The 23619-nt window shown below is 43.7% G+C and overlaps 1 protein-coding gene across 2 annotated transcripts in view; it reads right to left on the reverse strand.

Annotated features, from left to right (window-relative positions):
* The window catches only part of trappc9 (trafficking protein particle complex 9), a 308154-nt gene that overhangs the window by 284320 nt on the left and 215 nt on the right, over positions 1 to 23619 (reverse strand). Inside the window, exons 2-7 of one of the 2 annotated variants that reach the window (XM_035429795.1) lie at positions 22128 to 22729; positions 17013 to 17158; positions 15382 to 15507; positions 12580 to 12606; positions 9534 to 9655; positions 2348 to 2473 (exon numbers count right to left, since the gene is read on the reverse strand). In XM_035429795.1, the coding sequence (XP_035285686.1) occupies positions 2348 to 2473; positions 9534 to 9655; positions 12580 to 12606; positions 15382 to 15507; positions 17013 to 17158; positions 22128 to 22711 (1131 nt within the window). In that variant the 5' untranslated portion in view covers positions 22712 to 22729. The remainder of the gene's footprint in view (positions 1 to 2347; positions 2474 to 9533; positions 9656 to 12579; positions 12607 to 15381; positions 15508 to 17012; positions 17159 to 22127; positions 22730 to 23619) is intronic. The other variant, XM_035429796.1, reaches the window with a different exon arrangement.

Here is a 23619-nt window from a genome sequence, read left to right on the forward strand (position 1 = left end):
GTTGTTTTTTTTTTAATTTTTTTTTTTTTACTCGGGGCAGAATTCTACATTTACTCAAAGCAATTAGCAACTGTGATACTAAATTAAAAAACCTCTAAGCGCAGAAAAGCACCTTAACAGGATGAACATCCAGCAGCCCCCCTAAGCATTTTTTTAAAAGCATTCATAAACCTACCTTCTAAAAGCGAGATCAGGTAAGTGCAGAGATTAGCATATTCAGGTTTAATTACACCTACACTAGGATCTCAGAAAATGAAAAATGGATTGGACCTGCTGATACCTGCCAGGGCTATTTAAAAAAACTTCAATAAATAATAAATACATTTAAAAAAACAGAACACATCCAAAACACAATTGCACTAATTGTGCCTACTCCCCTTACCCACAATCCTCTAGTTTTCCAGCTGGCTTTCTCCCTAATTACTCCAGGAGGGACAGAGAACTTAAGGCACAGCAGGTTCTTACAAGCTTGAGTCTGACCCCCCACCCACCCCCAAAGCCACACCCACCACAGAATGTCCCATCGTGCAAACGACAGGGGGAGGACACCTCAGCGTTCGTCCCAGAACCAGCAGACTGAAGGGTCAGCGCGGAGACCCCGACCGTCTCCGGTCAAGAGGGCCGCGGGTTTCGCTGGCGTTAGGCGTGTCTGCCGCCGCGCGCCCCCGCGGCACGTGGGCGCGGCGCTGTCGCGACTGAGCGACGGATGCTCGCTTTCACCGAAAAGCGCGTCTTACCGTGCCAGACGCCAGGGCGGAGATTAAAGTACGTCACTGGCAGGGCGCAAGAGGTGGCAGTGTGGAGCGGCAAGAAATCTGGCTGACCGGAAGGCAGTGGGCTTGAATCCCGGCAAGACGACAGTCTTTTAAGCAAAATGCTTAGGCTACCCCAAGCTGCTTCTATCCAGCTATAAAGATAACATTCTAAATCAGGGGTTTTCAACCATTTCTGTTCCATGGAGCCCCACCCAGGCTCAAAAGCATCCAGGTGGCCCTAATCATAACCTAAAAAAAAGGCTATATTAAAATAAATTAAAAAGTTTTATATTTTGAAACATTTTCCCAAATCTATATATGGTCATTGCATATCAAGTTTGGCCATGGAACCCCTACTGGACCTACAAAGATGCCCAGGTCCTAAATGCATCCTGGGAAATACACCCCGAATAAGAGCATAAGCCCACCTTGCCATTAGTGCATACCTACCTACAGTGCAAGTGTCTACCACTGGCCCAAGCCTGGATATGAATACCCCAATGTTCTGCCTCTGCTACGTAGCCTGGTGAGCCATTTCGTGCAATGACAACTGACTCAAGTAATAACAACGCAACAACGCTAACAGGAAAACAAGAACACTGAGCATCAAATCAGAGGTCAAATTTTCCCATCTCTCTCAGTGTGGGTTGGAGGATAAGATGGTCAGATGGAAGCGTGATCTCTGCACTTGCAGATCAGGTTTTTGGGGGGGGGGGGTTTCAGACGGGTGACTGGAGCCAGCCTCTCTCCCTCCGAGGAACACTCCCACACACAGTCGCCCAGAATAGAAGAGCTCTGCCTCGCAGTCTGGCTCCCCCTTTTTTCTGAGACCAGAGACAGGTCCTCCCCACCCTTCCTCCCCTGCCTCCCAGGCCAAGTATTGCACAGTTTTCTTGAGAGAAATATATCGCTCACCACAGAATAAAACGAGCAAGAAAACTCATACACAGGGCGAGCAGAACCCACAGAGCCTTTACAGGCTTCCTTCGATGCATCGCAGACTTTGTCCGCCACCGATACGGACCTTTCCTCTTCAGACGACCGGCGGCAAAATTCTCCCCATCCAAACGCTCACGGCAGGGCAACTTTTACGTGCCGCTTATTTGAAGCTATTCTCGAACAGCGGCAGAGAGGACTGAAGCCCAGTTTGGCTGGACGGGTCAAGAAAGCTTTTTGGCTCCCTGTGCTGCCGGCTATCCAGAAGATTCCTACCGATATTCGTGATCCAGAAAATGAGAGCATTGCATGACTCATATGACCAGCACTCATGCGGGGTGTCAGCTTCACGGTAAGCTACCGACAGGCACAGGCATCCTATGAAAGCCATTCTAATTGGGAAATGCAGAGAATGTTTGATGTAGCAAACTGGCCCTCAAAACACATGATCAGGAGACGCTAAAGGAGAGGTTTCTATATTCATTCCTCATAATCACAATGCATCTTGACCGAAATCAGCGAAGGTCACGGAGGAGTGCCGTTAAGTCCAGTTTTACAAAGCATTACAGTACAGTGCTGTGTCACTGACAGGACAGAGCCACGGGGAGGTACCCGTGAGTGGGCCAACACGGCTCTGTAAGGGGAAAGTGGTTTACCTGGCCCAGGTTGATGTAGACGGCGTTCTGCAGGAACTCGGAGGCCTCCATGGCTCGCTTCTGGATGGCCAGCACCCGGACCGCCTTCACGCAGGCCTCCAGCTCGATCACGCCCGCGTTCTTGTACTGGGAAACGCAACACGCAGGAACGTCAGACCCCCCACGCTCACCGACATTTCTCACCCGAGCCGGACCTCGTTATCACCGGCACAGTCCTTACATTTAGGCTGTACGTTACAATGAGCAACTTCCACAGCTTTTTACCAACCATTTATACACATTCAAAAGGTGGAGAACATCTTTATTAGGCCTAAAAATATGTACTGCGCTAAATTCTCAGACCTTCCACCAGGGCCTCTGGCTCCAGGCACCAAACTTCCCAAGGAAAAGAAGTTAGAAATATTGCATGAATGTGTGTCTGTGTGTGAGTGTTGTCTTTCTCTCTCTTTTATACATTTCTAGGTGAGCTAGAAATGTATAAATGTATCCTTCCCCCTGCCATCTACTGTATACCAGGGAGGAACCGTCTCTGACATCATTCTTATTGAGACTCTCTAAGCATATGCCAGATAAAGACTCAATGATTATTTCTGATTTAGAGCTTGTTTTTTGTAACATTGAGGGTTAGAGGTTGATGTGTGCTTATTCAGTATTCATGCTATACAATTAGACATAAGCAATCACTGATTTGTAAAACTTTACAATATGCTTATGTACTAACAATGTTCTAATCATATGTAGAATTATGCCTGTGATTAGTAAAACACTTTGATTATAAGAAGTAGGGACTGCCCCTTGGGCTTGAGCTTGTCCACCGTGTTGTGTGTAAGTGCCGGACTCTTTTTGCAGAAATAAATCCTATTTCTTATACAATTACACCTTGCTGTGCCTAGTTATTACAAGGGGAGAATTTTCAACAGTAAGGATATTTTGCCACAGCAAATCAGGGTACAGACGTTGCTCAAGGGCACACTGGCAGTGCCCAGCCTGGGAATCAAACCTGCAATCTCAAAGCTGCAAGCCCAGTCCCCAAACCACTGCACTACACTGGTGCCCCCACAGAGTCAATGTTAGAGCCTTAGCGAAGAATATTTTTTGTCCCCCCAAAAAAAACACATAATGTGATTTCCCACGAGTTGTTGGCCCCACTCAGAATGAGCATAGTCAGGATTTTTTTTTTCCAGACCACGGGGGGCATAACTGCAATGAGAAACAGTGCATTAGCTCAGCATGACACTGAACAACTAACAGAGCTGGCTTACTGAGCACTGAAGAGAACAGTGACCCTCCGTGTCGCACGCAGGCCACAGAACCTCTACTACTACCACCACCTCCCCAGCTCAATTAGCAACACCTGCAATTTTACTCCTTAAGGAGACGGCTGAACATGCAGCCATTTCACTAGATGTCCGCAACCTAAGGGCAGTTTTAATTCAAGGTTCAAAAGGCCAGGCCGTGCGATACTGCCCAGGCAGACACGGGAGGACAGAGTTTGCAGCGGGGGAAGTTATTCGCAGAGCTCAGACTCAGCCTTTCAGCCTGTCGACCTGAGGCGACGGTTTAAAGGACGTGGGAAATTATGTCAGCGAGGAACGAGACACGCTGACGCGCTTATCCGACATCCGCGCCCAGCTGAAGCAATCAAAACGCCGGCGTATTATACATGCGGCTTTATGCGGTGCGTGAGTGGCGGGCTGTTCGACGCGCCGCGGCCGCATGAGCCAAACGGAATCCGCGCGGTCGACGGAACGGTGGCGCCGGGCCCCGAGACCGTAGCAGGTACCGGTATCTCCCTAATTAAATCTGATTACAATCAAATTGCCCTCGTATCAAGGGTGTAATTGGCGTGAACTGGTTAGAGGTGAAAAAGGCTGGAGGAGATGGGCATGTAAAGCAGGCAATTAGCTGCAAAGACTTGCGCTTATTGTGTTTCCGCACTACCTCCCTCTTCCCCTCCTTATCACCCCGCTGTCTGTCTGATTTCGGTTGCGCTTGCATGAGCGCTTGCGTGATATTCGTGGATGTCTTGATTATGCACAGTTCCGAATCCAACGGTATTTGGATCGAGCAACGCAAACAGGTTTTTACATTAAAAAGCCACGAGACAAAAGCTCAAAGGAATCTCATTAACGGCAATAACGATTTTGGATTTCGAGCACGGCAGAGACCAAGATGTGTAATTAACAAGGCTTCAAAAAGATTCCTTGAAGCTCAGCATTTGCACACTTGTTTATAACCTATGTTTATTTATATATATATATATATTTTTTTTTTTTCTGCGGTGCACTCAGTGACAATGCTACCGTGAGCGCTTCCTTGCAGTTCACTGATTGCAGTACGGCTTCGTACTGAAAGGAAATGCTGCCCCTCGGTGGCCAGCGCTGGAAGCGCGGATCTGTCGGCGAGCTCTTCCGTTTGTCCCTCTGTGTACCGTCGACAGTTCGCGCTCACTAATTCGTTGCTCCCTTGTCATGTACTGTGTAACGGAAGGGACAGGACGCTTACTGGTGCTAAAGGTCACAATGATTTAAAGACGCCAATTTAAATGGCATAGGAGTCGACGCTTTTTCCATATGCAGACCAAGAACACTACCTTGATTATTTAATAATGACTAGCTATGACTAATCACAGTTTATTAGTGGGTGGGAATAAGGTGTTCCTTTTGTAAATAGCACTTGAAGTGGAGATGCAGTAGGGCATAGAGGTTAAGAACCACTCTTGACTGAAATGTCAATTGAAATCCCTGGTGGTGCACTGTCATAACATTCTGCAGCAAGGACCACGAACCAAATAAATGAGGTTTAATTTAACCAAATTAAAAATGGTTTAAGGACATTGAGGATTATTACCTATTTATTACTGACCTTTATTAAGTGAGCTTCACCACTTAAAAAAACGTATAATTCAGGCTACACATTCAGCAACAGGTCTATATTGCAGTAATGGAAAAAGGAAATTCACAATTCACCCATTTTGTGATCGGCAGTGTCACAAAGGCCGAATGTAATTTTTAAACTTGATTTTGCTCTGTAACCCACAATTGTAGATTTCTATTCAAACAATTCACGTGGTAAAATTGCAAGATTTCCAGCTGTTCATAAAGGGTATCTGTATAGATTTTGGTTTCACCATTACAGAAATCAGATTAGAAATTACAGCACAACAATTAGAAATTACAGCACATTTTATACATAGTTTCATTCACAGCGCCATGATGTTTGGGACAATAGGCTTCGCAAGTGTTTCGGATTAGTCAGGTGTGTTAAATTGCTTCCTAAGTGCAGGTTTAAGATAGCTTTCAGTATCTCATCTTTAATCTAGGCTAATTTCCTTTGAGGTCTGTTATTGGTGTTTGCCAACATGAGGATCAGAGTTGTGCTAATTAAAGTCAAAGAAGCCATTATGAGGCTGAAATATAAGAAGAAGAAAAAAACAATCATAGACATAGGCCAAACTTTAGGCTCACCAAAATCAATTGTTTGGAACATCATTAAGACAAGAGCACTGGTGAGCTCAGTAATTGCAAAGGACCTGGTAGTCCAAGGACAACTTCTAAGAATTTATGAAGAATTCTCACCATTAAAAAAAACTCTCAAACACCTGTTGGACAGATTAGAAACACACTTCAGGTGGCAGGTGTGGATGTGTTAGCGACTACTATCCACAGTGGACTTCATGAACAGAACTACAGAGGCTATAAGATGCAAACCATTAGTTAGCCGCAAAAACAGGCCGGACAGGTTAGAGTTGGCTTAGAAGTACCTGCACAGTTCTGGAAAAAGATCCTGTGGACAGATGAGACCAAAGATTCACTTGAATCAGTGTGATAGCAAGAGCAAAGTGTGGAGGCTCGAAGGAACTGCCCAAGATTCAAAGCACCCCCCCGCCAATTTTTTTGGTATGTATGGCTTCCAGAGACATTTGCTCACTTGTCCTCCTGATGATGCAACTGCTGACAGCAGCAGCAGAATTAATTCTGAAGTGTACAGAAGCATCTTATTTGCTCAAGTTCCAGAAAATTCCTCCAAACTCATTGGATGGTGCTTCATCCTACAGCAAGACAATGATCCCATACATACTGCTAAAGCAACAAATTAGTTTTTCAAAGCTAAAATCGGGAAAATTATTGACTGGTTAAGTCATTCTCTAGATATGAATCCATGTGAACATGTGTTTCATATGCTGAAAAGAAAACTTAAGGCAACTAGCCCCCGAAACAAGCAGGAACTGAAGATGGCTGCGGAACAAGCCTGACAGAGCATCACCAGAGAAGATACTCAGAAGCTGGTGATGTAAATGGGGGACGGACTTCAAGCAGTCATTGTATGCAAAGAATATGCGACAAAGTACTGAACAGGGCTACTTTCATTTACATATCATTAATATTTCCAAAACATTATGGTGCCCAGAAATGAGGGTGCTATGTATAAAAAGTGCTGTAATTTTTACATGGTGAAGTCAAAGTGTATAAAAATACCCTTAAATAAAAGCTGAGAATGTGCACTTGAGTACAGAGCCAAATCAAGAAAGCATATATTTTTGTCCCAAGCATTATGGAGCTCACTCTTGGATAGATCTTTGCAGCTTCATCCCAAACAGAAAATAATGAAAAGCAGCACAGAGGAAATGGGGGGAAAAACTAGCAATAATTACAGCCTCACTTCAAACTGGAAGCAATATTATCTGTAAATTGGACTGAGAAGATACAGATACCTCTCCCCCTTATTAAGACATTAGAATTGTGGCCTATTGGTTTGAGCTTGGGCTGTACTTGAACAGTGAGCCAATTATATAGGTTTTTTGGAGTTTACCTAGAGGTGCCTGGACCAAGTCGCTGGGAAAAAAAGAGAACTACCTGAAAAAGATTTGTTTCAGCAAAGGGCTCGGTCAGTCCTTTAAAGCCAAGCAAATATTAACCAAGCATCTTGACCTTGTATGGATAAATGAGTTCTGTGACCACTCCTGTTACTGTGAAGACACCTCAGCAGTTGATCTCCAAAAGCATACAGGACCTGGAGAGAGTTTCAGAGCAAGGTAAATTTGGCAGCCAAGTCGACTGTGTGACAGACGGCATATGCACGTTGTGAGGTCAGCTGTTGTTCAACAGCTGGAAATAGATCTCACAACAGAGCTAATTTTACGCAGTAGAAATATAAATGGTATAACACATAAGTATTTCAGCCAATTAGAAACATCTGTGCGTGCATCAGAAATACTCCACCGCAGCAATGCTGTAGGCTATTTACTCCAATTAATTTTGCTAACTTTTTGTGTGGAGCAACAAATATTTCATTATCCGGCGTTTTCCTAAACGAGGTAACAAGGGTGGTGCGTCGTCTTGTTATATGTCCGAGCGCCCACTTGTCGAAATCTTCGATTTAATATGACCAGTAATATAATAATTCACCGTTCATTCAAGCGTAAAATCCATCACCAGGCTCCGTGTCTTCAAATCAACCCATTGTTCTCAAACTGATTGAGAAATCGCGGTGTATTAAGTGAGAAACCAGAACGAGCTAGCTAACAACTGCTAACTGCTTTTGACAATGAACGAACCATAACGAGCACAAAACAAGTGAAAATACGATCGTTTCTCAGAAGAGGATAACCTCGTTTTTAAGTAAGAAAGCTGAACGAATAGAATGAATCAGCCCTGTCAGAGACCGAAGCATCGCACGCCACCTCTGAGGTATTCATCAAGTAAACAGCGCATGTGTAGAGTCGGTGACCTCAAACTACAGGAGACAACAAAATCTGACTTTCTGCAAAAAAATCAAATGGCGGCAGCCAAGTTAATTCTATGCAATTACCGGTAATACAGCTATGCAATTAGATAACATTTCAAGTTTGTACAAATAATTTTACTGACAAAAAAAGCAATGGCATTCCTATTATTGAGGTATTGTGTGCACTTCTGAGAAAGTACTATATTTTTAAACAACAACAAATTATCTTTGTCAATTAACAATAAGATGAAATTATTACACAACTAATTATGCATTTGGGTGGTTATTTGACATTTCAAAAGTCATAGAAATGCATGAACTGAACTTCCATAATGTTACAATTTTCTGGGGGAGGACACCCAGACCCTCCCGTCAACCCCCCCACCCCCAACACGCACACCAAGCGCCCTCTTACACATTTCTACAAAAACCCCTTATTATGTATCAGCAAAGGAGAACTTCAATAGCTGGTTGCACAAGCACAAAAAAACTCAGGCTCATATTCACAGAGTATCTCAGATCAGGAGTTCTGATCCAGGATCTTCGGTCATCAATCAGAATTTAAAAGGCAAAGCTGATCTCAGATCAGCACTGCTACTCGAGAGGCTTTGACAACACGGGCCGCAGTGTTGCATCAGCTTCTGCAGTACTAGGATCCCTGGCCCCGCTGGATACACGGTTTCTAACACAAGTGGAGCTTGCCACTGCCAGAATTAATCAGTGCTCCACAGTCTGCTATATTTATGGAAGAAAATCCAAGTCAAGGTGTCAAAGGTGTCAGAGGTTTCCATTTATAATTCCATTTGGCTTCAGTGAGGGCTCATATGGGGCAGGATGATTGACAGCTGCATATCATTTTGCCACTGTTTATAAGAATTGAAAAAATAGTATGCCGATAGGGGAAAATGCCTTAGCACAGCACTGTGCACCACGCTCCAGAATCGTAGCCTTACCAAGCTGGGGTGCTATGGCTGTAGCTGAGAGACCCGCAGGGCCATTCATAATTGGCCACGGCTGTAAACCAGAGAAATTCACTGCACAGCAGCCCTCCGGCCCTGCAGCCATGACAGATTGTTCTACATGCTCCCTGAAAGTATTATTATTTTATAATCTTTGTCTGTGCCCCAAATTTTCAGCATTCCAGGCAGTCGTCCTATCTGCAGTTTTAAGGTTAATCTTAATTGGCTTCCATTTCAATTTCACGCCAATTACTCATGCACTTGGCGAGATTGCCTAATTTAATTACTTCCATTATGTTGAGCGCACTGACGCCTGGTGGTAGAACCAGAGAACAGACAGAAGAAAAATCAGGCAAGCAAAATTCACAACCTTAATAATGGGGTATAATGGCTTCACCCCTACAATGAAATAAAACTTTATTCTAAAAATACCAATGTCACTGGTGAGTAGAAACACACTCATTTGAAAGTGCGCGCTCACACACACACACACACAGTACCTTTCCATAGTAGGAGATGGCCTCCTTGTACTTCTCTATGATGTCCTCCGGGCTCAGGCAGTTCTTGGCACGGCCGATCTCGCTGCTGGTGTCAGCGCTGATCCCGTTGGCGGTGAGGGCGCCTGCACTCGCAAAGACCAAAGCGGACGTTAACGACAAAGCACTCGGTCCGCACCCCTGACCCAAACACGCTCTTCAGACAGTTCAGCGAGAAGGGGAGGGGAGCAAGGACAGGGTGGATATCGGGTAAACGTGTAATCCCTGGCCGTTTCCGACATGCTTCGCTGGAGGTTCCATGCAAATGGCTGGGCACGCACAAATGGGGACCAGACTGTCCAAAGCTGGGCAGTCGCAATATGATTGCGCAACCAAAAAAAAAAACAATCACACACCAAGATGTCACACAGTAATGTACACTTTATACGTCACTAGAAAAATGCAGAAAGACACCGATTTCCATGCAAGGACAGCGAGTTAGGGAAGCTGTGATTCGGCGTTCAGAGGCGCTGTGTTTCAGCGCACCAAGGACAGCAAAGCAGTGCTTTCACATTTTATGTCAATGTAAATACAACACTGAAAAAAGTCAGATTTTACACCATACGTACACCAGTAGGTCACGTTCTGAATCTTTTTAGAAGATACAGTCTGCTGTGATAAGTTTTTTACATTTCCATACCAGCATCATTATAAAAGGTCGCACAGACAGGGGGGCTGAAGAAGATCTCTGTTGTTTGCCGACATCTTTGTAAACCAGAGCATTAAACTCTGTGTTGTTCACTATTCAACTTTCAGCAAAAAATACAGACACCACTTCTGTTTTCAAGAGTCCACTCAGTTACTACACTGTATCGCTACTACAATGCAGATGGGTGATATGGGTGTTTGATAACTTTCTCCATTTAAGAAATGAAATAATTTTTTGAATGTTTTTTCGCGTGGATTCAGGTTAGCTTTGTCTAATATGACATTTTGCCTAAAGATCTGAAACCATTCAGTGTGACAAATATGCAATACTTCACAAATATTTTTTCAATGCACTGCATATTAAAATCTTTGTTATTATTAAGGCAAAGGACTAGGTCAGTGATCCTAAAACTGAGGGGGGGCGATGTTCGAAGCAGCACGGCAGAATCCAGGCAGTCTGCCATGCAGCTGTACTGGCGGGAACACTTCTCAACCAATCAGCAGGGGACAGTTGTGAAGAAAAACTATTGGCCGTAAAAAAAATAACATTTTTATCCAGACATTATCACCCGTTGTTATCTGTGTGCTTAGAAGTATTGGTGATTATCTGCAAAAGTTATTTACTCTGTGTGTCCCGGGGTGCGGATACAGTTAGAAAAGTTTCGCATTTGTTGTAAAGAAGCCACGTAGAAAAGCAAAAAAACACTCCAGTCCGTTCTGCGGTCAGAAGACATCCTGTGAAAGCAGCTTTTGGAGCTGGGGTATGCAGCGGCTGATCTTGCTCATGGCAGAACACGCGCTTGAGGCTCGCAGATACAGGGAATAACGCAATTCATAACAAGAGTAATTTCTTGAAATGTAGGTGCCTTTGTTGCAATGGAGCCTGTACGGTCATGACCTGCCTGAAATGGCTGCCCGTGTTCAATGAGCACTCCAATGATTGGCTTTCAGAGCCGGGGGGGGGCGGTTCCTGGTGGCGGGAAAGGGGCGTGACTTAGTAACGAAAGGGAAGACGAAGGCTTTACACTTGTGACTAGCCACTCCCCCTGCCCAGAGCTCCCGAGCACTGCAGGGCAGCAGAGTATGAGGAAGCAGGGATTCCAATCGAAAAAGCAGCAGGTTCAGTAGCAACAGCTCCCAGATAGTCTGCTGATATTGTGCCCCTCAGCACGGTACCAACACCTGACTGTCTGGTCATCTGTGGGGGCGGGTTTGAACATAAGCTCCGCCTCTGTAGGCAGGCACTGCGCGGGAAGTTTGGAACCCGAAGCTAACTTTTTCATAAACAGCAGCTAGCGGCATTCCCAAAACTCGACTCCAAACCAGCATAGTTCCAATGGGATAGGGATTCCGTTACATGTGAGAGTACATGGAACATAGCATGTACCATATACACAAAATGCAGAAATATCTTCTAGAAAGGGTGGTGAAAATACAATACAATACACAAAAATCTGATTTTACGGAAAAACAATGGAAAGGTCCTCAATTATATAACATACTCATCCAATAGATGTATGCCATAAAGTTTTTATAACTGGCATTTGAATTAACTGAGAACTTGTGTATACCTGTGCTTCCCATCAAAAAGGTTCTTGCGCACTTGCAAATAAATCACTGCAATGCTGCAGCAAGGTTCTACCATATTTCAGTCATAATAATGCCATCTTCTGGTCATTACAGAAACTACACACAGCAGAACTACTTAAAAAATGTCATTTGGAGCAGATAAAATAGAAGTTCAATTAAAGATGATGACTTCAATGGCAGCGAGGATTCAAAGGGGATCACAAAGAGAACCAGGTAAGAGAGGGGCATTTATCAGGGGACATCTCCACAAGAACAGAAAGAAACCCCAAAGTCCCAATTTATAAAGCCCCTCAGAGTAGGAGGTCAGATTCAGGATTCTCTCGTCCTTATCCTAACCATGCTAATTTTGGGATGAAAAGAGAAAACTGACCCTAGATCAGCACTCCTACTTGATGCTTTATAAATATGGGCTCCGTTTCATATTCAGAAAAGATGCTGTAGAGCAGTCCTGTAGGTTTTCATTTCAACCCTAATATGGCATACCTGATTCTACTAATTAGCAGCTCAATGAGATCTCCAGCTGTTGAATGAGATGTGCCTCCTTAGGGTTGGAGTGAAAACCTACGAGGACGGCTGATCTGCCCAGGAACCTGATTGGGCAGCCCTGCTGTAGAGTCACGCTGCTACCAAAAGCGCCCAGGTAATCAGTCTAGTAGGGAAGGTGGTCACTTGAACCAGAAGCCACGAGGCAGGATCGAAGCACAAGCACAAGCACACAATGCCATGGACAAACACAGGCATGTCTACAGCTACGAGCCAATGGATACAGTACCTGGATCAATGAGAACTTCCTGTGCCCCTACAGACAGAGAGAAAGAATGCAGTTTCACTCCATGACACAAAGCGCAGTTAATTTAGGCATTAGTTCCCACCATTTCTATGCTCCGGGTTCACACAAACTTTGTTGCCCTTTAGGCATCAAATGGACTTGCTGAATTCTGAACATTCGCTGATTTTTGGCCCTTATATAAGTGCCACTTATTTTCTAGTTCAACAGCTGCATGTTAAAATCAGCGCACTGTGCTGTTCTTACTGTTCTCTGCAGTACACTAAATGTCTCATCATGAACTAATCTTTCAGTCGGTCCCTAAGAGTCGCCTGATTCTGGAAGAGCTTATTTGCCGAATTGGATAATTGCTGTTTTTGTAATTAGACAAAGTTTGTGTCAAGAAGCATGGAAATATTCTTTCACGCCTGACAAACGCAAACAATGCCGCTGGACCTCAAAAACAGCATGCAGGATCCTGTTAGACATGCAGGAAGACTCAACACACACACACGCACACACACACACGTACACACACACACACACACAAAGCTTGTTCTTTTTATAACATTTAAAACCACAGAAAGGGTCTCTGGGTAATACAGGGCCTTGTCTTCCTCCCAGGGGGCAGCTAGAGGCTTGCCTTCCTGGGAATCCATTTCTTCAACATCTGTTACGACCGTGCTCAAGCTTTGTCTCAGGCTTATCTGGCTCACATACTTTTATTCGAGCCATTCATTGTTACAGGGGCCTTTTAACAGCAACATGTATTTGGCGAAATCAAAATGAAAGCCACTTGAACCCACTGATGTATGGCTCTTCTCTGAAAAATACTTAGAAGAAGAAAGAACTTGGAATTATAATTTCATAAACTTACATAAGCACACACGTAAAGACATGACACACAGGAGCTTGAATGTATTGCATAGTAAAAATGAATAAAATCTATAAGCATGGAAACAATTTGTGTTCAGCTGGGCAAATAAAACACTGATTGCACTGCCAAACACAAATCAGGATTCCAACCAATCAAACACTTACCCAGGGTTTTATTTTTTGATAAAACCACTACTAAAATCTACAAGTCATCATTAAAAAGAAAATGCATAAAAATATTCAAGTAAAATAATTCATGACAGTTATTAAATTCAGTAAAAAGGAAAAAGAATGGGGTTTTTCATGAGCAAAAATGAAATGTTCATCTGCATTTCCCTCCTTGAAAAATGTGGATATGGGTTTGCTGACTTGCTACTGTTTGTGGCTTAAGGGAAAGTGGCTGAAGAGACAACCCATGCACATAGAAGCAGAAGCAGCTAAGCCAGGAAGCTAAGCTAACAGCAGCTCGTCTGCCGGGGCATCCCGCAAACAGCAACCGCGATTCTCATTACCGCCATTCACAATGTTCTTGGGAGACATTTTTCACTTTCTCATGTCGTTTCTTTCCCTCATGTCATTTTCTACCCAGTAGTTCAACCGACTTTTCTGAGGCTTTTCTGAACGTATTAGTAATCCCCACCACTGCGACTTCCTTCATGGTTGATGACAGCGCTAAAGACTTAGGCCGGAAACATACCATACGTATACGGGCTGATGCTTCCAGCTACGCAAAGTTGACGTCGTGCGTAGTTGCGTTCTAAAATGTGTCATCTGAAATTCTTAACGCAACGCAAGTGTGAACTGGAGCGTCAAGCGTCGCAACGAGGGGCGCTATAGCAGGCAACAACAGGATGAAGCAGTGTTCTTCCATCTGTGCATTACTCCACACAGTCTTTCACAACCGTCTTGGATCGCCTCCTGGGGGTGTCAGGATTATTAGCTCCACAGGAACATAAGAACGCACATTGAGTATTTACAACCAGGACGTGCGTTTGCAGTGCGTTGATGTGACGCCACGACCAGTTGGCCGCCAGCTCACTGGACTCCTAGCCACAGACTGCACTGGCACAGTCAAGATCGTCGGCATGAGATTAATTTCAACTTTGGGGGGAGAACAGTACTGGACCACCTACGGTCGTGTAGTCAAGTATCAAGTCTCGCAAGCTTCATATAAAAATATTGGGGGTGACATGTTGCCCCCTTTCCCCCCAAACCTACAGGTGTGGTCAGGATTCAGTTACAGGCCACAGGATACATCGCTGCAACTGGGGCTAGAGCTTTAGCAGGACACACTATCATGGCTTTCAAATGCTGAAACTTCTTTCACAAAGAAAGATCTAGGTTTTGTACAGTAGGTAAAAATAAAAAAAAATTAGAGACTACAAAACAGCAGAGTTTGCCATTCAGGAAAAATGAGTACGCATTAATATTTCATACGTTTTGAAGTGAATAGTAATGTCAGGGGAGCATTCAAAAGGCGGAGTCATAAAACCTTTCACGGAGAGCACGCCGGAGGTGAGGTTCCGGTCTCCTCCTCCACCAGCCGCTTTGAAATGTTCTGCAGCACTCCGCTAATTGAATGCAGCCCTCATCTTTAGCTTACTCCAGCCAATTGTATAAATACTTGCCGTCTGAAAACTTTGTTTTATGTCTGCCGGTAACAGTCATTTTATTGGCGTTTGCAAAACAAGTCGTGCCTAATCAAGTTTAAAGTTTAAAACCTGAAATGTTCTCCTCCGTGTACCATGTCTCCAGAGCGTTTCGTTCTTGAGCTTGCTCTGTCAAACTCAAGAGTGAACGTACAACTGACGAATCCAGATTCCAAAGCCGGTACAGTACCCTGGCCATTGAGACACTATCATTCCGCCGTGGGAAGCAGAGTCGCGACTCCGGCAACGATTTGGAGGGGGGGGGGGGGGGGGGGGGTTTTACCTGGGCGGTGCCTCTTCCCCACGTCCGCCGCTTGGGAGATGCTGGGTTTGCGGCTGCCGGACTTGCCCCCGGTGCCTCCTGGGTAGTGGTAAATCACCGAGGCAGAGCACAGGCCCTCCAGAGCAGCTGGAGACAGGAAACGTGGCTGTCAGCACTCCTAGCAGGCCGGAGGAAGCGCCGCCGGCTCCACTCCGGCGCACTACATCACGGCTGTGTGTGCAGCAGTAAAACGCACATCTGCTTTAGCCATGAATTCTCCTGCAGGTGACCGTTTGACCCCAGTTCAAACCCAACATGTCAACCTTAAAGGTGCTACTCTGAAGCCTTTAATCATCTGTGAAAACTGTTAAGGGCACATCTCATTAAGGTACTGTTCTGTGGCCCTTTTCTACTCACTGATGGATGGCAAAAAATTAGTCATTCCCTGAATGTACATCACTGTAGGATGCTTTAATGTATTCATCAATGTGAAACTCAAATGCTGGAGGGATGGGGACTGTTGTTGTTTTCAATTTATTGTTTGTAAGGAACTGGTTTGCACCTGAAATAACTACTGACTTGCTTCTTCTCCAATAGACAACGAAGAAATAACCGGTTCTGTACCAGTATGTTGGCAAACAGGCTTATATGTCAGTTCCCATACAGCACTGGCTCATCACAGTGGGAGCATATTCTGACCCAAGTTTCATGTTTTTCCACATAATGGATTATGGCAAGTACACAATGTAGAATATTTTCACATGGATCATTGCCCCTCACTATAACCAGAACCCATAATAATTTTGTTATGAAACACTGACTTAAAACATGGGATCAATATCAGAAATTCTTCGGGTGTCAGCCTTCCCAACTGCTGGAAACCATAATTTTGCTCCCTCCTGTGTAGGGTCATTTAAGCCTACTGATTGGCACAGAACAGGCCATTTGTGTGGTGACATCACTCTAGTTCTTTTGAAACAACATCCAAACTCCAAATTCTTCACATTTACTACAGGTTATGATACTCTGTGTGCAGCCAAATACCCCAACTTTGTCAATCACCTTTAAATCAAGTTTAGTGGAAAAACCAGGTGCAATGCCCAAGCTGCTGGACTGCATTTCTAATTTAAACTGTCCATCCTTGTCAGATGTGAGAATTGCGAGAATCAAACATAGGCTGATGTGGGGAACTGGTGTTTTTGTGTAAGGATGTGGGGGGAGTGGGTTGGTCATGCTCAATAAATGTAGGAGTAGCCTCCAACTACAACCCTTTCTCACTGGGGGAAGCTAAAAGGCTGCTAATCACAGCTGGGACTTGGGACCGGGGCAGTCAGGATCCAGACCATGAGATCCATCACTGTACTGATAAATTGCATTTAGCAAATAGAGAGGCCCTGGTTTAATACTTCACTAAACTGATCCTGGGTCAGCCGTTGAAGACCGCATGCAAAGGCAGCGTAGCGTAGTGGGTAAGGAACTGGGCTTGTAGCCGAAAGCTCATAGGTTCGATTCCTGGGTAGGACACTGCCGTTGTACCCTTGAGCAAGGTACTTAACGTGCATTGCTTCAGTATATATCCAGCGGTATAAATGGATGCAATGTAAGTCTGCTAAATGCCAATAATGTAATGTAATGTAATGCAAAGCACTTACCCCCGAGCCACAGGAAGTCATTGACGGAGCGCAGCAGCTCCACGGCCATGTGGTAGTGGACCAGGGCGTCCTGCAGCATGCCCGCCTGCAGGCACAGGTCCCCCACGTGCTTCCGCATGCGCCCCTGGCAGCGCTTCTTATAGTGCCTGGGGGGGAGGGGAGGGGAGGGGCGTAAAGGGCGAGTTTCGCTCAGTCACGCCCACCGAAAAGTTTAGCTACGTAGCTACTTCCGCTTTTCGCTTTTCAACACAACGGCACGAGTGCAGATTTTATTACCCAAAAAAAAAAAAAAAAAACATGAATTTTTTTTTTGTCGAGATCAGGGGACCCCCTTGGAGGGGTTGAATGAACAATCTGGGGAAAAAAATGAATAGCAAAGAGAAAAATGTTTGTGTTGTGACATATAAGCAACTTATCAATGAATGTTGATGGCGTAATGATAACTTGGGGTGATGTTCATAATGCTGGAATGCTGGCAAAATTTCAAGTCGTTAACCACAGATCACTGTTTATGTGAGCCACGGTAAAATCAAAGCAATACTCCACAAAAAAAGTTTCAATTCATTGAACATTCTCCGAAAAAGCCATAGTTGTCAAGCAGAGCAAGACAACATGCAAGCAAATTGAGCAGAGAGAAATTATCCCCAAATAAGGACCAGATAAATGTAACTTTAAATATATATGGCTGGCCTTTGTCATCATTTCAGAAAACGTGATCCTTCCCCTGTCATAAAATAGTGTTAGTAGCAGAAGATTCTGAACAAAGATCCAAATTAATTTTCATGATTTGAGTACGTGCAAATGTATTACGTCTATCCAAATCACTCTGGATACCTCTTCTGATAGAGTTTTTGGTGCTCTCTTTCTCTACTGTTAATTCTATTCAATGACATGAAATTCAATTTTACTTTATTACATTTTTGGTGGAGTATCACTTCAATTTATCTTGCTAAAGTGAAGGTTCATACTTGCAAAAAGATTGTCCTGCATCTGTTTCATACTCACAAAAAAGACTATATGTAGGTATAAGGAGTAAAAAGAGTACTGCATCAGCGTTATATACAGTCACAAAATGTCAGGCCATCACGTGACAAACTCTTACCTTCTGTTTTTTTCTGCAGAGAAAATTTTTGATCACATGACATTTTGGTTATATATTCCCCTTAGCGTCACTGCTTATGTCACAAGGTGCCAGCAGCGTGGTCTTTGCTGCTGCTCAGGTGGATAGTACAGGGGTGAGACAGCACAAGCACAGCCTAGTACAAAGCTACCAAAAAAAAAACTCTTCTCTACCTGGAAACATTGGAATTGGAAACAAAGGGAGGAAAAGGAGGGAGACATAAACCGAAGGCCTTCGATCTGGTGAACTGAGACAAAGAGAGCCTTTCATGCGAGACCTCTGTAACTCTTTACCGGGGCATCAGTGCCGCGGAAGGTTAAGTGTCATTAGCCGCTCGTATGTAAGGTACCATGGACCGCATGGAGAGGAGGGCCCAGACACGCCAGTCTAAAAGCTGCGGTTGCCCCTGCCAGGTTATGGTCATTCTGAAGGTAAACTATCGTAAAGCCACGCCTGAATGTTTGTGAACCCATTGTAGAAATGTACAGTTTTTATGATGAAAATTAGTCAGGATTAGCCTTTCTGAAATTCAATTTAGCATTGATATACCAATTTCATACGCGTTTAGAGCACTGTGCATCTAGAAAAATAAAAATGAAAAGAATTAGTGCGGGTACAAAAATAAGTGAAACTATTCTTGCATTAGTTAAATCAAAGTAGGAAAGCAGAATCAGGTGTGTAAATAATTGGGTATGAAGTTAACCAAACAAACCAAAGATTTTAAAGAATTTGAGAGGTCATAAATGCAAGCATGCAAAATGTCCATGCAAGACAGCCCTCAAACCTTTCTGAGTTCTGTAAGGAGGAGTGAGCCAAAATCCCTAAAGGAAGATACCAAAGACTGAGCAGTGGCTATACAAGATAACAGCTTCAAGTAACCGCTCATAAAGGAGGTCTCACACATTGAAAGGTACACATATTTCTGCACACAGGAATATGTGAATATCTGAGTTTTTGTTTGACGAGCCAGTTTTGTTAAACAATGAAAGTGTATCATTCTTGAGCATGTTCTTCATTTGGGATATCTCTGAGGTCTAGATAAGGCTTTTATATGGATGTTTCTCCCGAAGATAAATGAAAATAATGACAATCCCTTGTAGTGTTCACAACCTTTCACACATGGCTGAAAGTGGTATAGGAAGGGGTAGAATTTCAGCACTTTCAACCTTATTTCAGCTCGGAAAACAAAACCTAGTATTTCAATGGAGTAAAATAATCCCATTTGAAACCTGTGTACCATTACTGCTTAATAAAACTCACTACTCAGGGGCTTCGGCCACCTAAAGTAAGGGAAATGCAATTCTGAACTCAAAATGGTGTAGTTCGCAAATACAAACACAAACAAATATGCAAGCTGAAATAAGGTAAAATAACTTGTAAAAAAGAGCCTTACTAAAAAGATTATTTTTAATCCCTTCATACTGTCAGTTTTATTCTTTGGCTAAAAAACTGACATCTAGATCAAATTTTGTGCCATCTCCACAAAATTCTAACCTGTGTCAACACGAAAAAACATTAAGGGCTCTATTTTCCAGCCAGCACATGGCGTGTTGCGAGTCGTTGCACTGGCAAAGTGGTATGTTCGCCACGGATTAACGTGCCTGAGCCATTTGGTCATTTTCTGACTCACCGTGTGCCGAAGTGGGAGGAGAGCCACTGCTGGGGGCGTGTCAGTCAAGATCAAACAACAGACTGCAATTCTGGTGCAGCTCACTACAATTTTCATTTCAATTTCCTGGTTTGTCTGGTCTGAGATTTGTGAATATTTCCTATTCCGCTGGGTCAGGTGGCCAAAATCTTGTTTATTTTTGGATATGTTTCTGTATATTTTGTATTTTTGAATCAAGCACGTCCAATATTTTCAAAAACGTTTCTTAAATTACCATAATCTGAACCAAATCATCAATCATTACCAAATCATCATCTGAACATTGCTGGCTATTAAAAAGTGTAATTCACATTAATAACAAGATGTGGTAAATCTGATCACATGATCACAATAAAAGTGCCGTCGTCTCAACCAGGAAAAACCCTGAGTTTTTTTATTTTTTATTTTTTTATGTGCTGACTTATTACCTTATTACTTCTTTAAAAGTGTTTTTGAATTAACTTTTCTTGGTCACTCTAAAGTCAAGCTGGGAAGCTCACTTTTGATCCAATCAGATGATTTTCTCTAGATTTCTCTAGAGTGTGCCTGAAAAATGAATGTAAGGCAATATGATGTACAAAAAATGGTGAAAGTCATTTGTTGTTACAGCACAGGGCACAGCAATGCTTACCTTGAATTTTTTGCTGAGCATGCTGGCAGTTACAAAGATGTTTACAGAGAAATAATTACCTCAACCACTGATTCTTCTTTCAGGACTTTTTTGTGACTAATTCTACAAATGTATTCCTAAGCACTAATAATTCACACAACCCCAGAGTACCCCAAACTTAAAGGCTTAAATGACAGCGTAAATGACAACTTGCTACAATCCAAGAAGCGGTCCCCGGTGACCTTACCATTTTGGCTTCAACGTATATGGATTCCATAACAAATTCATGCTTTGATAACTTGGATAATGGTAAGCTAAGCTATGGCAAAGCATCACCCATGAATTACACTGAGTATGAAATCCAGGTACTAAAAGCCAACATGACGGCGCTTTGTATCAGTAAGGACACTTAACCTTCCTCTTCTTGGGGTACCCAAGAGCCTTTCAAAAGCCATCACCATCTCCTCCACTCGACTATCAGCCAAGTGGACCCTCAGTCCTCATCTGTGAGCACAGGACTGGTCATGGACAGGGTAGCAATGTTTCAATCACAGATCCTGTGCTCAGATTGTGTGTGCTGGCCTACCAGTAGCATAATGTCCTATTTTCATCACGAGGGACAGTAAGGCAAAATAACTGAAAATCAGTCTTAGTAAGCAATGAATGATCTCCATGCAGGAAACGCACAGAAGTATTTTTGTAAGAACTTGAATTGCAAATCTACAAATGGGAGCTTCATGATACAAAGATTCCCAGGACTGAGGCCTGTTAAGATTTAGTCTGGAATGTATATCTGTGTGTGTCTGTGTGTGTGTACATTTAATCAAGGAGAACTAAGGCCTAACTTTGAAAATAAAACAGAGCAATTCATATTTAAAAGTATGAACTACAAAGCTGAGGATGAGATCATCCTCTCAGCTACATGCCCATGTAAAAAGATGCATTCGCAAAGCATTAAAAGCATTGCTATTTATGTGTTCTTCTCAGCACATACACCTCCTGAACACTTATGTAAATATCTGATAATTTAATTGTTCTTAGCCAAAGGAGGAGAGATGCATTTGGCTTTTGGCACGGTACCAAGACAGGCGAGCACTGATACAGAGCTTTCTCATATGGGAGGGGGGCGGAAGCCGATGGACTGGGATGGGTATCACTACGGCGACGCACTGGACTACAGCTCACCTTTTCACACCCAATAACAAACTCACAGGACAGTGTGAAAGAAAAGAAGAAAAGACAAATAAAGCAAGATAAATCAACAAAAGGAAATAAGCATAAATAATGATAGAGGAGAAAACAGGCGAGGTTTCTTAAAGGCAACAATGTTATGAGCATCTTGTAGGACATAAAACAAAGAAACACTGAGCCTACAGTTTTTCCATTGATGTGTCAGTTATTTCTGACCTGACAGCCATTGTGTTGTTCATAAACTTCAGTTAGAGAAATATAGACTATATATAGTTTTTGACTTTCAGCTTATAAGTAGGCCCTTAAAATTGTGTCACTTGATGCCATGCATGTGTAAGAGCTTCAAAAGTAATGAATGACGACCCATTAACTAAACAATTCTGAACGTGCTATTAGGTATAGACTCAATTACATTTTTAAAATGCAGCATGAAGGGCATTTTGCATGTAGCGATGGACTTGACAGGGCCAAGAAAAAGAATGAACCAGGAATTGTACAATGCTTGGTGCATTCCTTCCCCTGGGAGTCAAACAACAGAAAACTCACCTGCTATCCGTGTCCAGACCCACAAAGTCCTTCTTTTCGAAGGGGACACAGAGCAGGGGGATCTTGTCCCCGGACTTGTCTGTGGCCCTGTCCAGCCTCTTGGACTCCAGCACGATGAAGATGGACTCCACAAAGTCCTCCACTCTCTTCTCCACGTCCTCGCACTCGTCGTAGCTGGGGTAGAAGGCCACGTCGGTGCGGGTCTGCTCGGCGATCTCGCCCTGCAGGCCAAACACCAGCAGGCGGGAGTCGTACAGCGTGGAGCCGAACACCTCCTTCTGCCCGTGGAACCGGTCCGACGTCTGCGGCCACTCCTTGCTCGACCCGCAGGTGGTCACGGCGATGAGGCCCACCACCTTGCGGTGCGTCTGGAAGTCCCCCCACTCGTTGTTCTCCGGGGGGTAGTGATGCCGGTAGCGGATGTACAGGAGCCTCTGGGAGTCGCGGATGCTGACCTGGTTGACGCTGGCGATTCGCTTGTAGATGCGGAAGAACTGGTCCTCCGGGACAATGCCCACGGGCTGGACCACCACCAGGACAGTCTGGTGGTCCTCAGCGCACTGCATGTAGTCCGGGATACTCATTTCTCAAGCAGCTTGAGCCTGAGCGAGTGAGGGAGACACACATTCAATAAGCTTCATGTTCAGAACACTGAATGGAAAAAAAAACTGGTTTGAGTCTCTTTGATGACCTGCTTTTCAAAACCTTTGCTTGTACGTAGCTTTCTCACAATCTAGCCTGACCACACTGTAGTCCCAGGGATGAAGCAAGATGGTAATGCTAACTGACCAGGTAATTTACATACAAGGTTACTTAGCCAGCAACTATCACTTCAATTGACCAACACCAGCACATTTCTATCTGGCAGGATGTGACTACAGGGACTGGTGACAGAAAACCCGTGATGTAAAAACTATCATAAGAACCAGATTCAATATCTGCTTGCCTCCACAAGTATTTTTGTTTGGTAATCTTTAACTATAAATAAAAGACGTGTTTGCAATGAAGCATATTTGGTCGTTGCAGTTAGCTAGTGCTAGGTAATTCATCTAAGCCTGCTAACAGCTAGCTAGCATTCATTCCCACTTTCTACCTAAACTTGCTGGCTAAAGCAAATAAATTTCATGAATAAAACAATTAACAACATGAACGTGGAAGCTAAAGGTTAGGTTTGTTTTCTTAATATAGCTACTATATTGACATAACTTAGCTAACATCAGTAATATAACGTTCAATACAGCTGCCATACCACATCAAGCAAGCTAAGAATGGCTAGCGTTAACCAGCAATGAGCTAGACAGCTGTCTCCATGCATGTATCATGTCGGAGAAGTATTAATTAACTCTAACAGAGCTAGCGAATAATAATAATCTATACAAATGTAAAAATGTTGCATTCACAGACAGCTTTATTTAGCTAGTTTCTGTCAACAGGCTTGTTAGGTGGCTAGCATCTACTGTAGTAAAATGGGTAACTAGCTCACATGCTAGCT

Source organism: Anguilla anguilla, chromosome 8, assembly GCF_013347855.1.
Source record: "Anguilla anguilla isolate fAngAng1 chromosome 8, fAngAng1.pri, whole genome shotgun sequence".
In the NCBI taxonomy this organism is placed as follows: domain Eukaryota; kingdom Metazoa; phylum Chordata; class Actinopteri; order Anguilliformes; family Anguillidae; genus Anguilla; species Anguilla anguilla.